Source organism: Ursus maritimus, unplaced genomic scaffold (genome assembly GCF_017311325.1).
Source record: "Ursus maritimus isolate PB19 unplaced genomic scaffold, ASM1731132v1 scaffold_19, whole genome shotgun sequence".
Classification (NCBI taxonomy): Eukaryota; Metazoa; Chordata; class Mammalia; order Carnivora; family Ursidae; genus Ursus; species Ursus maritimus.
The window spans coordinates 34,033,028-34,048,589 of record NW_024424341.1 but is presented as its reverse complement, the minus strand read 5'-3'; the positions used below and the strand labels follow the sequence as shown (position 1 = coordinate 34,048,589).

The 15,562-nt window shown below is 54.6% G+C and overlaps 1 protein-coding gene across 1 annotated transcript in view; it reads right to left on the bottom strand.

Annotated features, from left to right (window-relative positions):
• Positions 1-15,562, bottom strand: part of LOC103662091 (c-Maf inducing protein) — a 231,979-nt gene that overhangs the window by 68,979 nt on the left and 147,438 nt on the right. Inside the window, exon 3 of the mRNA XM_040633648.1 lies at positions 9,923-9,973. Coding sequence (XP_040489582.1) covers positions 9,923-9,973 — 51 coding nt within the window. The remainder of the gene's footprint in view (positions 1-9,922; positions 9,974-15,562) is intronic.

Below are 15,562 nucleotides of genomic sequence, written 5' to 3'. Positions count from 1 at the left end.
TCACTGCCTCTGGCCTGTAGACGGTGGGCGCTCAACACATGCTCCTCCACCCCCACCCTTCTCGTAGAAACTCTGGTTCCCCGTCTACACAACAGTGTTTTATTGAAAAATCTAAGTTCCCACCCAGTTCGACCCTCACGTGAATGGAATACTATAAAATCCTCAAAAGGAATGAAGTAGGTCCCTATGTGCTGCCACAGAGAGATCGCCATGATATGTAATTAAGGGTCAAGGAGCAAGGAACCAAACAGTGTGGATAATATAGTCTGTGTGGTGTTTCAAGAGGAATATTCACAGAACCTTCTGAAAGCCCCCACAAGAGGCTCACAGGCCTGTCTTGGGGATATCGGGTGTGGGGAGGAGACTGTTCCTCTTACACCTTCCTGTGCCGTTGAGAACTGCCACACACACCCACGGCTTTCATTCTCCTTAAATGTCCAGAGAGGCTATCTGGGGAAGTTGGGAGGCTGACAGCAGAGGGGCACGAGGGAATCTTCTGGGAGGACAGGAATTTGGGTGGGGGTTATTTAGGTGAATACAATAGTCAAAACTCACTACACCCAACAGTCAGAATGTGTGCATTTTGTTACATGTCAATCATAGCTTGTTTTTTGCTTTTGTTTTTAAGATTTTAATTAATTAATTAATTAATTAATTAATTAATTAATTTGACAGAGATAGACAGCCAGCGAGAGAGGGAACACAAGCAGGGGGAGTGGGAGAGGAAGAAGCAGGCTCCTAGCGGAGGAGCCTGATATGGGGCTCGATCCCAGAATGCTGGGATCACGCCCTGAGCCAAAGGCAGACGCTTAACGACTGTGCCACCCAGGTGCCCCTGTTTGTTTTTTTTTTTAAGTTAAGATGTATGAACAGGTTTATGGGAAGAGGGAATTTTTTTAGTTCTTTTTGTCCTTTTGAATATAAAAAAAAAAGACCTTAATAAATGTGATTGTTAAATGTCCTGTGCCAGCGGACTCCTGTACATGCTGGCAGGTACATAAGTTGGTATGACCACTACGGAAAGCCTTGGGGCAGTGTCCACTAAGGGGGGGGGGTGGGCGCAAAATGCATCTGTGCCAAAAGAAGGCAGGACAGTGGTCTTCTCTGGTGGTGGCAGGGGGAGCAGAGCGGCTTGGGGGCCGAGGAGACACCTGGGAGGTAGTTGCTCTGCTCCTCAACCTGGGTGATCATTCCTCGGGTCAATTCTGTGAGAATTTGGGAGAATTCATCCAGCAGTACATTTTTGATCTGTGTGCCTTTCTGCATGTAATGCTTCAATGAGAAGTTTATTTAACAAACAGAAACAAATGGCCCATGTCTATGCCAGAGAGAGCTCTGGTCGGGGACAGTGGGGACGCCCTGCAAGGGCCTCAGGCTTGCTGGGCACTCCTCTGCCTCTCTGGGCTCAGAGACCCGTCTACTGTGCTCATGTCCCTACCCTCTCCACGTCCACGGTGGTGCCACCTCCAGCTGGGAGGAGGGGGCTGGGCCTGGAGACCAACCGCCCTGATTCAGACGCTGGCTCTGCCTGGTTCCAGCTGTGCAACCACGGACAAGCCCTTTATCCTTTTAGCTCCTCCTTCAAGATTGGCCTAATCAAACCTGGGGAAGATTTCAAGAGACTACACACACACACACACACACACACACACACACACGAAAGCCCCCAGCACACCTCCTGATGTTAGTAGGTATCTAACAATCGTTCTGTCTACCACAAAGAAAGCCCACAAGGGCATGAGATCTCCTCCCCAGGGCTACCCAGCCCTCTGCCACTTGTTAGTTTCAATCCCCGAAGCTGCCCTTGTTATTAGTTATAGGGCCCCGAAGGCCCATTGAGTCTCTGGAGACTGTGGCCCTCCTGGGGGCTGGCATCCTGAGCCCTAGTGGCCTCCACTCTGTTCCACGAACACAGGTGCCAGTGAAGTGGCCTATAAGGGCCTCTGCTCCACCATGCTGTCCCTTCACTGAGGCCCCTCCCCCAGTCGTGGGCTGGGACGAGCCCTGCCTCTTGGGGAAAGCCACCCCTTTCACCCTTCTCCACCGAGTCCCTGTGACCCCCTCTTAAGAAGTCACAAAGCCTTCTCTGACCAAGAGCCACAAATGAACCTGGATGGAATTCCGGGCTTTCCGACCTGGATGAAGCAAACGTGTGCCCTGGCCCATCAGAGGTTTGAGGCCAACCTCCGCCCATCCTTGTCCTGCTTCCCTGTTTTACCTCCTTTCTCAGAGGCGGACAGGTAACACTCATGCCTTTCCCAAGCAGAGGAGAACCAAACCCAGAGCGTGAGTCTGGAACCCTGACAACTTCTCCCATGAACAAGTCCCAAAGAAGCACAGGCCAGAGCCAACAGGACTAGATTCGATCCTTGCAACGCTCGATGGACAACAGTCTAGGAGGTCATAAGGCAGAAGCTTTTGCTCCCTCCGTCAACTCAGGTCAGCCAGCAAAGGCTCTGCTGGGAAGAGTTCTGCCTCAGGGGAAACGAGCTCGGTGATTGGTTAGTGATGCCTGTCACGGGCTCCCTGCGGGCTGATGGCAGGAGTGCCTTGCTGGAGCTACCTTCTCCTGGAGCTGTCTGCTAGGACCCTTCCACACAAAGGGAAACAGTGTCTTTGATTAAAGCAGAATAAGAATAATCAACATTGATCTAACACTTACTCACATGGCAGGTGCCCTTCTAAGTTCTTTATTGCTATTGACCCATTTAATCCTTACAAGAACCTAATGAGCTTGGTCTTACTGTGAGCCCCACTTTAGGAGGAAAAGTAGGCTGAGAGAGGGAAGTAACTAGTTCAGGGTCACACCGCCAGCGAGTGGTAGAGATTTGAACCCAGGCAGTTTGGCCCCGAGCTCTCACCTTGACGCACTGCAAAAATTATTCCTTTGGGAGCAAACTGGCAAATGTGGTAAGAGCCGCAAAAAATACCCCTTCTCTTCCAGAACAGTGACCACTGTTCTGGAACTCTGCTTTAAAAAAGTAGTTCCAAAGAAGTAGAAGCTTAGGTTCGGGGGAAAGGCATGACTGCATTATCCGTAATTGAGGAAACCGGAAGAGCCCGAATGCCCAACCACAGCGAGTCGTGTGGTAAATTAGGCCACAACCTCTTCACAGATGTTATGCAGCCATTAGAGAGCTGATGCATACAGGCCTGGACACGTCAAGATGTCTCAGCGGCCAGGCTCTGCTGAAGCTAGCGGGACGGTCTGTGCTGTGCCCCTGGCCACAGCCACCAAAGCATCTGCACAAGGCAGACGAGGCCGGGAAGGACGTTTGCGAGAGTGGACTCAGTCGTCGGGTGGGGGCTGGCAGGAGCCCAGTGGCTTTGCCCTTGGTGTGGCTGTGAAGGTGTGTTTTCAAGATGGCTATAAAAAGGATGGAGAGCGCGAGAGAAGAAGGACAGAGAAGAGAGCAATGGGGACAGGAAGGGGTGTACAGGGGATCACTGTCTTCCCTCCAGACAAGGGGGCGTCCTGGCTGGGGCAGGCAAGCACAGCCAGGAGCCACACTGGAGGGTGGTGACCAAGTGCAAAGCGGGGTCGGGAGCCAGGCTGGGTCTGAGCACACAGAGCCTCGATGTTGGCATCTGAGGACCCTGGGGACACGGTGCGTTTGGGGCAGACGTGGAGGTGGGCTGGTCCTGAGCTTGACCTTCTGGGCCCAGGACAGGTGGCCTGACAGTGGTCCCAGGGCCCGTAGGACAAGGCAGGACAGTCAGCCTCTACCCATGAGCAACGGGACTGCCAAGCCAGAGGCTAATTCCCATAATCCTTGTGCTGACGTCTGCAAGACAGAGAAAAATGTAAAGCTCTCATGAAATGTTGCACGAAACAGAAACACCGAGGCCCTGCACGCGCCAGACACCAGAACTGAAAGGAGCTGAGGGCCGCCCGGGCAGTGCCAGCTCATGAGTGTGAGGAACTGTCCGGTGTGCACACATGTGTTGGTTACAGGCACACAGACACGTGTGCAGCTGGGAGCCACATTCCCGGTGGTCAGGATCCACCCTAGGTTCTGGACTCCGAGTTCTGTCCACACTCCAGCTCTGCCACTGACCTTGAGCGAGGGCTTTAACCTCTCAGCCTCAGTCTCCACATCTGTGAAATGGGAAATTGGGAGACTAGGCTCCTCCTCAGGCTTGTGAGGATTCAACGGGGTGACGATGGCCACTTGTTGCTTTTGCTGCGGGGAGGAGGTGGATGAAGACTCGGAGCACACAGGCTGGGTGGGGGGCGAGGTGCCAGCTTGGGGAGGTTTGCACTTGGGTCCAGAGGCACTAGGGGCCACAGATGCCAGGGCTAGAAGTCTCTTCCCACTTCTAAGGAGGAAGAGGGAGGTGATTCTAGGAGGAAGGTCAGAGTTGGGGGTGATGGCACCCACTGTAGGCTCCACCCTGCCCATAGGAGCTTCCTTCTGGAGAAGAGACATCAGCTCTAGGGCCCTTTGTCCCTCTGGAATCTGGGCACCAGCTAGACTGCCTCCCTCACCGTGTGGAAATGGGGTGAGGGGTCCAGTCCCCCCAAGTCCCCTATGGGGGAGGGGATCTAGGCTTCCAGCTGCAGTCTTCACCTCTGGGCCTCTGGTTCTTCACCTGCACACTGGGGACCCTGATGGTGGCTGTGCCTCGGTGGGGGCTCCAAGCATAGGACGGGCTCACCCCCACGTCAGACTCAGCCAGGACCTGATGCGGAAGCTCGACTGGCATCATTAGGAGCTGGCTGTCCCTGGCAATGTCCTTGGCCCCCTCATCTATGAGATGGGGTAGTGAAGACCAGGCAGGACCGTGAGAAGATTAAGGGAGCAAATGTGCATGAAGTGCCAGACACGGCAGTGCTCCAAAGACTTCGAGGAACGGCAGGCACCCACTACAGGGAAGGCCCTCCTGAGGACACTTCCTACCCATCCCCAATTCTAAAACACACCTCGCGGGGGCAGTGCAGGGGCTGGGGGGGGGGCACTGCACCACACTGATAGGAGTGCCTGCGAGGCTCTCACAGCAGCCACGCCCGCCAGCCTCCTTCTAACTGCCTCGCACACAGCAGAGCAGGCCACCCCACCACGACCCAGTGAGCAAGGTGCTGGATTATCCCCACTTGACAGAGAAGAAAACTGAGGCCCAAATAAACCCACTCCATACCCAATACACTCCTAACATGGTTACCCCTCACATGCAACATTCTCTCTCTCTCTCTCTCTCTCTCTCTCTCTCACACACACACACACACACACACTCTCATTCACTCACATAGGCATGTGCACCCCACATTCCTTTCTACCTTCGTGCTCTGTACAGAAGAGGGACTGAACCGGGGATGGGGTGACCACGAGACTGTGGCCACCCCAGGGGCTTGGGGAAACCTGCTTGGGGAAAGGAGGCAGCGTGGCCAGGGAGGAATGCCAGAGAGGATACAAACCTGAGCTGGGATTTTCCCAGAGCCTGGTGCATTCCTCTGCCCCTCAGCCTTGGGACAGGAAAACAGGTCAGCTTCTTGTCTCACACAGAGTCCGCTTCCCCACCCCCAGCACTTGGGATAGGCCTCAGGGACCATTCTTAGTAATAACCCAGCTCCCCCCGGGGATAAAACCATCTTGGTTTTCAAGACGTCGAGCGCAATGGCTTACAACGGAACCCCTCTCAGGAAATGAAAAGGCCGTTTTTCAGAGCTGGGGGCACCAGAAGGGCCAGCTCTCGCTTCTTGGGGCTCCCTTATGGGCCTGGTGCATGTTTCCTCCCAGCCAGGGGCCGTCCACCCCAACAGGCCAGACCCGCACAGTTGTGCACACCCAGGCCTCTTGCCTCAAAACCTGGCACACAGAAACAGGCCAGTCTTCCCACAGCTTTGTAAACACACATCATGCCCTCACATGACTGGCACACCGGGACAGGGCTGTCCCCTCATGGCCTTGCACATGTAGGCAGGCCTGTCCCTTCACGGTCTTACACACACAGACAGGCCTGTCTCCACAGGACCTGGCCTCCAAGGTGCACCTCTGACTCAGAAATGAGGACTCATTAACTCAGTACAACTGTTTATGCTTCCACACCCCTAGGAATTAGCCTCAGGGGCCAAACCACCCAAACCAAACAGGGCTGGCCTCTCCAGGGAGCCCTCAGGGCAGCATGCTCCGCTCCAGAGGATCCTGGGAGGGCTAGCGTTGCTGTCCCACCACCCACAGTAACCCCGTCCGACACTCCTTCCTGGGACTGGAGATGCTGGCTGTCCTTCTGTGAGAAGGATCTCCCTGAGCAGTGCCGGCGGAGCGGGCGGAGGGGCAGGGGGAGCAGGGAAGGGGAGCTGGGAGCTGGGACCCTTCTGGGTAGCCCTGAGAGCGTGGGCCAGTGACTCCAATGTCCTCACATGCAAGCGTCAGTTAACGATGGACTATTCAGGGAGACAAGATGATGCGTAAAACACAGGGTCTGGGCCAAGGAAACTCCCCAAGCCGACTGCGATAGCGCGAGAAGGCAGAAGTCCAGCACTGAGGTCACTGTACAACAGGATTACCGGGACAGAGGGGGACAGGCGGGATCACACAGATATCCCTATTCACACTCTGTCTTGTCCCACACCACCACCTGGGGCAGACTGAGCATTTCTCAGCCTTTTCCTAATTATCTTCACCCCACCCCCACCCCAGGAGCCTTTTTAAGCATTTCCCTCCTATTTCCCCACCTCCCTTTGAAATTAAATACTAAAAAATAAGATTTTGTTGAATGGGGTTGAACTTCAGAGGGCCACGTACTATTGTAATAACTTAAGGTTTTTTAAGCCCCAAAGAACCAATTTGGCTCCCCTTGGGAGCAATTCTCTGTTGAGAATGCCCTAGAGACACCAGTACAACTCAGTAAAAACTAAACCAATGGGAACGTAGTATTTAATAGGCAACATTCTTTACAAATAAAAGAATGGGCTCTCCATGTGTGCCGCAGGGACAACACGCACATGCATGTTGGTGAGGGGAAAATGACAAAAACAGTATGTAGAAAATTTTAAAAATCAAGCTGAGGTTCCAGGATTTCGAAAGTCCTTATTTTTGGTTTTCTAAAGAGATACTGAAAAGAGGAAAAGGAAAAAGCCAAGAAGGTTGGTTATAAATATGGTGAAAAGAGAGACTGTGTCAGGAGAGGAAGAAGGTCACATCCTAAGTGGGCTGAAGAGTCCAAAGCTCGGAATCAGGCATAGTTGGATCAAGCAGGAGGCAGGGCAGCCCCACAGATCTGCACTAAAATCTGCTGTGTAGCTGTGGGTAAGTCATTAGACCTTTCTGAGCCTTGGTTGCTGAATGACAAGGAACAGAAAAGTGCACAGCCATGCCTGGTACATTATAACTGCATCTGAATTAATGAACACTTCCTAGAATCTACCCAGACCCTAAGAGAACCAGAATTCGAACCCAGGTCTCTCAGCTCATTTCGCTAGCCCGAAGGGCCTCCAAAACACCTTAAATTTACTGACCATTTTAAAAAGGAAAGACAGCATGCCTCCTCCAATCTCCTCAAAACTGAAACCAAGTTGCTGACACTAAGATACCACTGCCACCTGGTGGCAGCATACCTAAATTATTGGGGGGGGGGGCAATTGTCAAAGGGGGAAAACTGCCAGTGTCTTACACCTACCTAAGACACAGGTGAAAGCGTATGCAGTGATAACAAAGGTCACCATCTACTACTTGGCAAAACGGCCACACTGCCAGGCATCTGCCAGTTCCTTGAAACTCTGACTTGGGTTTCCTGGATGCCTTTGTTTGTTTTTATTTTCTGGGGTGGGGGGGCTTTTGTTTTTTAAAATTTAACAACCATAAAGAAACCAAACGCCCCCAAAATTGAGTGCAAACATCCAGGTCTTCCTGAACACTGCTGGAAGGCCAGGGACCCCTAATTCTGTACCTGTTCGATCGTCTGAATACCACACATAATACTCGACATTTAAATTTGTATGTTTTAAGGTTGTCACTTTCAAATCATCTTTCTAGCCAGTCGGTCTCTGAAATCCAGCTCTCCATGCCCACCATCTTAGTCATCCCTCCTAGCGGCACACGATTCACGAATTGCCCAAGCACTGCCTTTTCGGTGTTCCCATAGGCCTCAGACAATAGGTGAAGAACACGCAGACCAAGGCAGAGCTCTGTGGGAAGCCACTGAAGACAGTCAGCCTCTCCCCTGACATGGGTCTGGGCGGCCTTTGCAATGAGGCCTTTTCCCCACCTGTCAAGTGGGCAGTGTGTCTCCAAGCACTTCCTGTCCCTTCCTGAGCTAAGACAAAGCAAGGCAATCACCTACTGAGCCTCCCATTCACTTGGAGAACACAAATGGAGAACAGAAGGGGGAGGAGGCCAAGCAGCTGAGGTCTGTGGCCGTGAAATGGCCCCTTCATTCAGTAGCTCCCCAACCACACCATCCCTTTTCTTCTTCCCTCCCCCTTGACTGCTCTGGCATTTAACTACCAGCCGGCCCCCAGCAGGTCCTGACGTAAGCCTTGCCTGTCTTGGGACACACGGGCCGCACAGAGCCAGGCCTCAGGGACGAGGGATAATCTCGCTGGGGAAACGGAGCTCTCAGCAGCTCCTGCTGACTCCGTGAGCAGGAATGTGCCACCCTGCCTTCCTCGCTGCCACCTGCCGCCTTCTTTCTACATTCAGAAACCTGTGGGCATGAGAGAGACCTAGGTTTGCACCCTGCCTCCAGCCCTGACTAGTTATGGGAGCTGGACTCCAGCCTAGCCTCACCTTCCCCATGCATAAAATGGGAGCAGTGACAGTCATCAGCCTTACAAGAGCTGTGGCAAGTGTGAAATGGCCACGATGAGCCCAGCTTCATGGTCCTGGCATGCAGTAGGTGCTCAATAAATTCTAATCCTTTCCCTCTGCAGCCTCAACTTGGAGACTACTTGTTGAGCTGAGATTGCCACACGGGCACCAAGCGAGAAGACCGGCAGCTGTCAGGGGAGAGGGGAGGAGTGGCCCTCTTTGGGGCCAGGAATGTCATTTTCCGGGGTTGTATTTCCGTCCTTGGGCCGGCTGTGACGAGAGTCCCTTAGAGGCATGGGAGGAATTCCGAGTGTTCCCTTGGTCAGCCCAACGTGGCACGCGGCCTCACGCCCTGCACAGGCCCAGCCGCTCACCCTCCGCGGCTCTCCAGCTTACTCTAACGATAACAGCTCAGGACACGCACCGGTCATTCCAGCCATAGCCTGCTGGCTCTCTGAGGCCACAGGACTGTCACGGCTTGCTCTAAACTAAAAGATCAAAAGGCGGGTGGGGGGCGGGCGGGGGGGTGGGGCATAAGGAGAAGCTGAGGGCACATTCCACACCCTGGAGCAGAACTGAACTCCTTGGGGGCTGGGAGGACCCTTCTCAGCAGACCCGGCCCCTGGGTCGTGAAAGTGACCAGCGGAGGACTCATTTCCTTATGTGCTAACAGGCTCTGGACCGTCCTATGCAGAGGTTGAACAGCAAATATAGGCCAAAGAATCGGGTAACTGAAAGGAAGCGAAGACTGTGGAAGAATGGTTGGGTGTTTGAATCTCTGGTAGATTCACGTTTGGAACAACCTTCAGAAGTTACTTTCAACCCAGCATCTTGAGACCCTGAGCCCTGCCTCAGCCTGCCCCTCAGGAGAGCCCCTGTTCTGAAAGCGAGCGCTTCTATGCTCCTTTTGGCAGGCACAATGCCAGAAAGCCCATGAGCAAAGTCAGCGGCCAACGGTGCAGGAATGTCATCACAGGGAGGAAGGCATCGAACACGAGAGGGAGACGGGGGAGAGGCTTTTACACAATGGGACAAGGCTCCTCGGCTGAGCTGTCTGGAAGGCAAGAGATGTCCACCTTCACACCTCTAGGTAACAGACTGGCTGTGAGCCCGCAGGAGGCGGCCCGAGACAGAGTCAGCCACCTTCAATGAGCCACCGACTCGGGACTTACCTTCCACTGCAGAGAATGGAACCACTGGTCTCGAAGGTAGCTGTTGGCAGCCTGCAACGACAAAAGAGGACAGCGAGGTCCAGTCACCAGCTTGCAGCATTTCAGGGCACAAGCACGCGGGGCCCGGCCTGCTCTATCCAGCAGGGTCTGCTCTGCGGCCCTCACACAGGGATTCACCCAGTGGAACCTTCTGGGTACAAAACCAAAACAGAAGCGGCTACCAGCGGAATTTTCCTGAAATTAGACATCACTGCCACTGTGTGCTTATTTTGCTGGGTATGAGTGACTCCAGACGCTGGCGGCTAGAAACGTTCACTGTACACATATCTTGACTTATTTAGGATCACGGGAGGGGCCGGGATGAACGGAAAGAGGCATGGTGGTGGGATGCTGGGGGTGGGAGCGGCTCGGGTACCTCCTTTCCACCACACGCTGCTACAGGTGCCTGGCATTTGTGAGCCACATATTCTGTCGTCAGTCCTCACAACAGCCCTGTGAGGGGACTAGCGCTATGCCCCTTTCACAGAGGGACAAACTGGGACTCCAAGATCTCACGCCAACTAAGTGCATTCAAACCCAGACAGGCTGGCTTCAAAGCCAACTGCAGAAGGTCAGGGAAGAAAGCACCCAGCCTTGAACTCAGGCAGACCTGAGTTAAAAATCACCACATGGGGGCAAAACCTTCCCAGATCCACACCACCCTCGTTCACAGACCTTGGCAACTCGGCCTAGATTTTCTCATCTGTAAGATGGGGCCATGAACTTTGACCTTGCAGGAACATTGTGAGGACTGGGAAGGATTCCTGGGGAGCACAGAGAATCGGGACTGGCACATAGCAGGAGGTCACACACAAATGCAGTCATTACTGTCATCACCACCACCATTATTAGTTCCTCTCAAATAAAACGTGGCCCAAGGAAGGCCCAGCCACCTCTCACGCATGCCCACACATCAGCGCTAGGGTGCATGTGTGGACTGGCTTGTTGGGTCCTCCCAAGTCTGCCCTGGCAAGATGGTACTGTCAGCATCGTCACTCCTATGGTACAAATGAGGAAACTGAGGCTCGGGGAGGTTAGGAGCTTTCCCACAGGCTCACAGGCAGTAGATGCGGGACCAAGACCTGAACCCGGACAGTCTGATGCATGCTGTAGACCACAGTTATGGCATTCCAAGCTTTCCACTGACCATCCCTAAGGGCAGAAATGCAGTGTCTGTTCTTGCCTGACCCCACAGTCCTCTGCTCCAAGTTGACCCTGACCTTGAAGGTCCAGGGACTCTCACAAAGGCCAGAGCCTCCTTCCAAGCATGAAAGTCCAACTTCTATTCCCCACCCATACGGACACACACATACATGCACGCACACGCAGGTACAACTTCAGGATCCCCCTCTGTCTGGGGATCCAGGTTCCCCACCCAAATTCTTGGTGACGCTCAGCTGCTCTCCCCGGGCAGAGTTCGGGGAAATCTCTGGGCTTGAACAAATGAACGAGCTCAGTGGCCAGTGCAGTGGGGTAGCAGACTTCTGTGGGCCAGCTCCGAGACTCGTTCCCTATCTCAAACAGACTGAGGCCAGCCCACGGACACAAGGCACGTTTGCACCTCTGCCCTGAGTAGGGAGTGGGCCCGGGGACAACTTCCATGGGATCCTGGGACCTCTGCAGCAGCTGAGTCTCCAACAGACCTGGGTTCAAGTTCCCTGAAGACACAGGGCCTGCACCACCTGACTGGGGAGGTGGAGGCCAAAGGGGAGCCTGCCATGGGTCCAGCAGTACCCCGGAGAGTCTGTGGCTGAGTCACCCTCCTATCAGTGCTGACCTAGCTCTGTGGTCTTGTGACAATTCTTGTTCATTAGGATGATAAAATACATCCCATGCTTAGGGAGAGCGAAGCAAAGATCCCAAACAATGAGATAATCCCTGTAAAATGCTTACTTAGCTCCGTGCCTGGCACGTGCAGACCCTGTAACAAACAGCAGTGATCAGGATCTGGGCAGCCACGGCCAGTGGTGTGTGGATAAATGAGGAACAACAGGCTTTCCAGAATAAAAAAGCCCTGATCGCAGCATGTACCACCGTCTGTGCTGCAAGTGACCCCACTGTGGCTGATCCTGTGCCACAAGGGGGGATGCCCCTGGACCACGGATGAGAAGAGATGTGTAGGATGGGCCCCCAGGAGCTGGTAGCAGCCAGTCTGAGCCGGCCCCAGCACACGCACAGTCTGTGCTCTTTCACACACCAAGCTGGCCAGAGAGAGGGGCAGGTGTGGGAGACCAGATACAGGACCCCCAAAGATTGACCACATGCTAATCCTGGTGAATGTGTTACCGTAGGTGGCAAAGGGCCTTTGCAGATTTGAGTCAGTTAAGGACCTTGAGATGGGGACATTACTCTGGATTATCTGGGGGAGCCACTGTCATCAGAAGGGTCCTGACAAGAGGGAGGCAGGAGGTCGGAGAGTCAGAGACACAGCAGAGGTTGGAGGGATATGGTCACAAGCCAAGGGGCACCGGCGAAGCTGGAGAAGGCAAAGAAACCCATTCTCCCAGGAGCTTCCAGAAGGAACTAGCCTGCTGACATCCTGATTCTAGTCCAGTGACACCCGTGCTGGACTTCTGGCCTCTAGGACCGTGAACAAATAACACATTTGTGTTGTTTCGATGGCTACGTCTGTGGTAACTTGTCACAGCAGCTGTGGGAAACGAGTATGGGAGGTATAGCCACACTGGTTTAGTGCTGATGTGGGCTCTTCTATGGTTCTGAGGGAGCACAGTGGGCCTGGGCAGTGCCTATAAGGTGTCACTGGCTGGGCTGAATGGCTAAGCGAGGACAAAAAGGAAGACAGAGAAGACAGGAAGAAGGAGAGGGGGAGAAGTGTATCTCTCCCTTTTCTGTGTCCACCAGCCCCAGCACGCTGCCCCGCAAACACATGCCCCTATGTGACCACCACCCTAGCCCCAGGGCCTGGGGCACCAGGTGACAGAGCGGACCTGCTGAATGAATGAATGAACAAATGAATGAGTGGACGGTGAGTTCCCTGAGGGCAGAATCTCATTTCTAAATCGCCAGCGCGGCTGAGCATGCCTGGTGCCATCAGGGCCGGGCACACAAAAACAAAGGAGCACACCAACAGCAAGCAGAGCAGTGGTTGTGAGCAGTAGACGGAGACGCCCGTCCTTTGCCTCGGCAACCTGTCCTACACACACACCTATCTCCCTGGGGACCTGGCGCAGCCCCTTCCCATTCTGGGGACCTCCCCAACGTGTGAGCCCGTTAGGAGTCTTGTAGGGGGTCCCGGGCCCCTCTCTTGCTTGAGGGTGAGCAGGTGATCTAGGATGCGTCAGTCAGAAGCTCCTGCCCAGGGCTTTGGGTCTTGAGCAAAGTAACGTCAGAATGAAGGAGCTAAGAACTCATTATAAGGCTGAGCCGCGTCCTCCTGTGAAGGTGAATGCTAGGCTGGGACATGGTCCCGCCACCTGCCTCGGCTCCAGTCCATTTTCCAAGCCTGTTCTCTAGGCTCCCATCAACCCTTCTAGCATATTCTTTTTCTGCTGGAGATTGCCTGAGTCCATTTTGGCTGCTTACATCTGGGAGTCCTGACTGATCTGCACGGCACCACTGGACCATTCTTCCTGCTCAAAACTTGATGTTCCAAAGCACGTTCTCCGCAGGGGTTCCTCCTGAAGGAGCCAGGCAGCCCCCAAGCTGCGCCTTCTCCCGCTTCCATCTTGAGCCCTCCTGGCATCTCCTGCAGGCAGTCTGGCTCTGCCCAGACCTCAATGTGTGCAGCCTGCTGCGAAGCGGGAATGGCCGCACAGATTTCCTCTCCTGCCTGGTGCCCGGGACCTTGTCCCCAGGTCTCAGTTGGGTCCACTGTGTCCTGCCTTTCACAGCAGCCTCATGGCCTAGAAGGGGAGGAGGGTGTCTTCAAGGACACAACTCCATCTCACCTGCCCTGGTCACCTCGGCTCACAGCCTAAACTTCCAGGAAGAACACCCTGCACATTCCAAGCCTTTTCTCATGTGGGAGAGCGTGAGCCAGCTGCCCAGCCGTATCCATCCTCCGGGGAGTGTTTCAACCGGAGGAGGTCGGCATCACGTTCTGGGAAGAAGGCAGGTTTGGGTTCCGCAGGGCAGTTTGTAGATCCCAGCGGCAAACAGCTGTGTGATTCTGGAGCTCCCCGCCTGTAGCGCAGGCCCCGGAACCTGCCCCTCCGAGGCGCGGGCACGAACTGAGATCCCGCAGGGCAGGAACACCAGCTGATGTGCCTCCCGGCACTGAGCTCATGCTCTGCACACATCACTCTGAGGTGAGGAACTGAGGCTCGGAGCAGGTGGGAGGGCCCTGCCACCGCCCGGCCCCTGGGAGCTGACCCAGCCTTCCCCTGACCACATCATCACCCTCACTGCCCGGGTTCCTTGTCTGGCACACACACCCCTTCTCTGAGCTCGAAGCTCCTCTCCTCCCGCAGAACCTCGGCTGGGAGCACCCTCCCGCCTCTACTTCCCTGCACTCCTTCCTGCCACTCTCAGAGCCCCATCCTGCCCCTGGGGTTTACCTGTCCCACCCACAGGACTGGGAAAGGAGGCAGAGTCCAGTCGGATGAAGTGCCACCTCCCAAGTGAGGCTGGTGTCACCAAGTCCCCCCAGTGAACTCATTACACTAAGGCAAAGAGCGGAGGAGCCATCCAGGCGTCCAGGAGGAGACAGCAACTGTGCCCCGCCCCACCTGCTAGGCTCATCATCCCCAGCACACCGGGAGGAGGGGCTGCCTGCACCTGAGAAGGCTGGCCGCGTCTGTCCGACACACACAGGCAGTTTCGAAATACACCACGGACCACAGGTTAAGGACCCAACTCTAGCCCCACCTATCCCTTCCTGCCACACTTCTGGTGAGCCAACCAAGGCCCAGACTTGCTGTGGTGTCATCGGTGTCCTCCCCCAACGTTTCTAGCTCTCCTCCCAGCCTGTGGTAGGACTGGTAGCCACGGGCTGGCTCAGCCGATGGAGCATGAGTGGACGTGACCCGAGTCACTTCCAGCGGAAGCTGTTGGGAAGCAGTGTGCTATGCCTCAGGGGGGCCCTTGCCATGGTAACCAGCAACATTCCAGATGGTGCCAGCTCCATCGGCAGTGCTCCCAGCTGACCCACGATGGACATGTAGCCTGAGTGAGAAATAATCAGTTGTTGTTTCGAGCCACTTAGAAGTTGGGACTGCTCGTCGCTGTAGCATAATCTAGCCTGACCTGGCTGGCCTTACTTTCCATCTGGCCTTCACACAGAACGTACATCCCACCAGGGACACTCTGTCTTCACCCCGTCCTCCTCTGCCCGCTGAACGACTCATCTACCCTTCAGGTCTCACCTGAAATGCTTTCCCCTCACCATCCCCGACCACATCGGGTAATGATCTAACAGAACCACAGTCCTGCAACTGCTCAGCTCGCTGGGTTCTTTCTCTCCAGCCTGTGAGCTCTGTGAGGTCAGGGACCATGTGTGACTTATTCACCACTGTGCCCACAAAACCCCGAGAGATGTTTGTTAAGTGAGAGATTGGCTGACTTGTCGAATGAATGATCAGATGGATACATGGTTGGATGGATGACGGGTGGGTGGAAGGACTGCAGGACGGATGATGGATG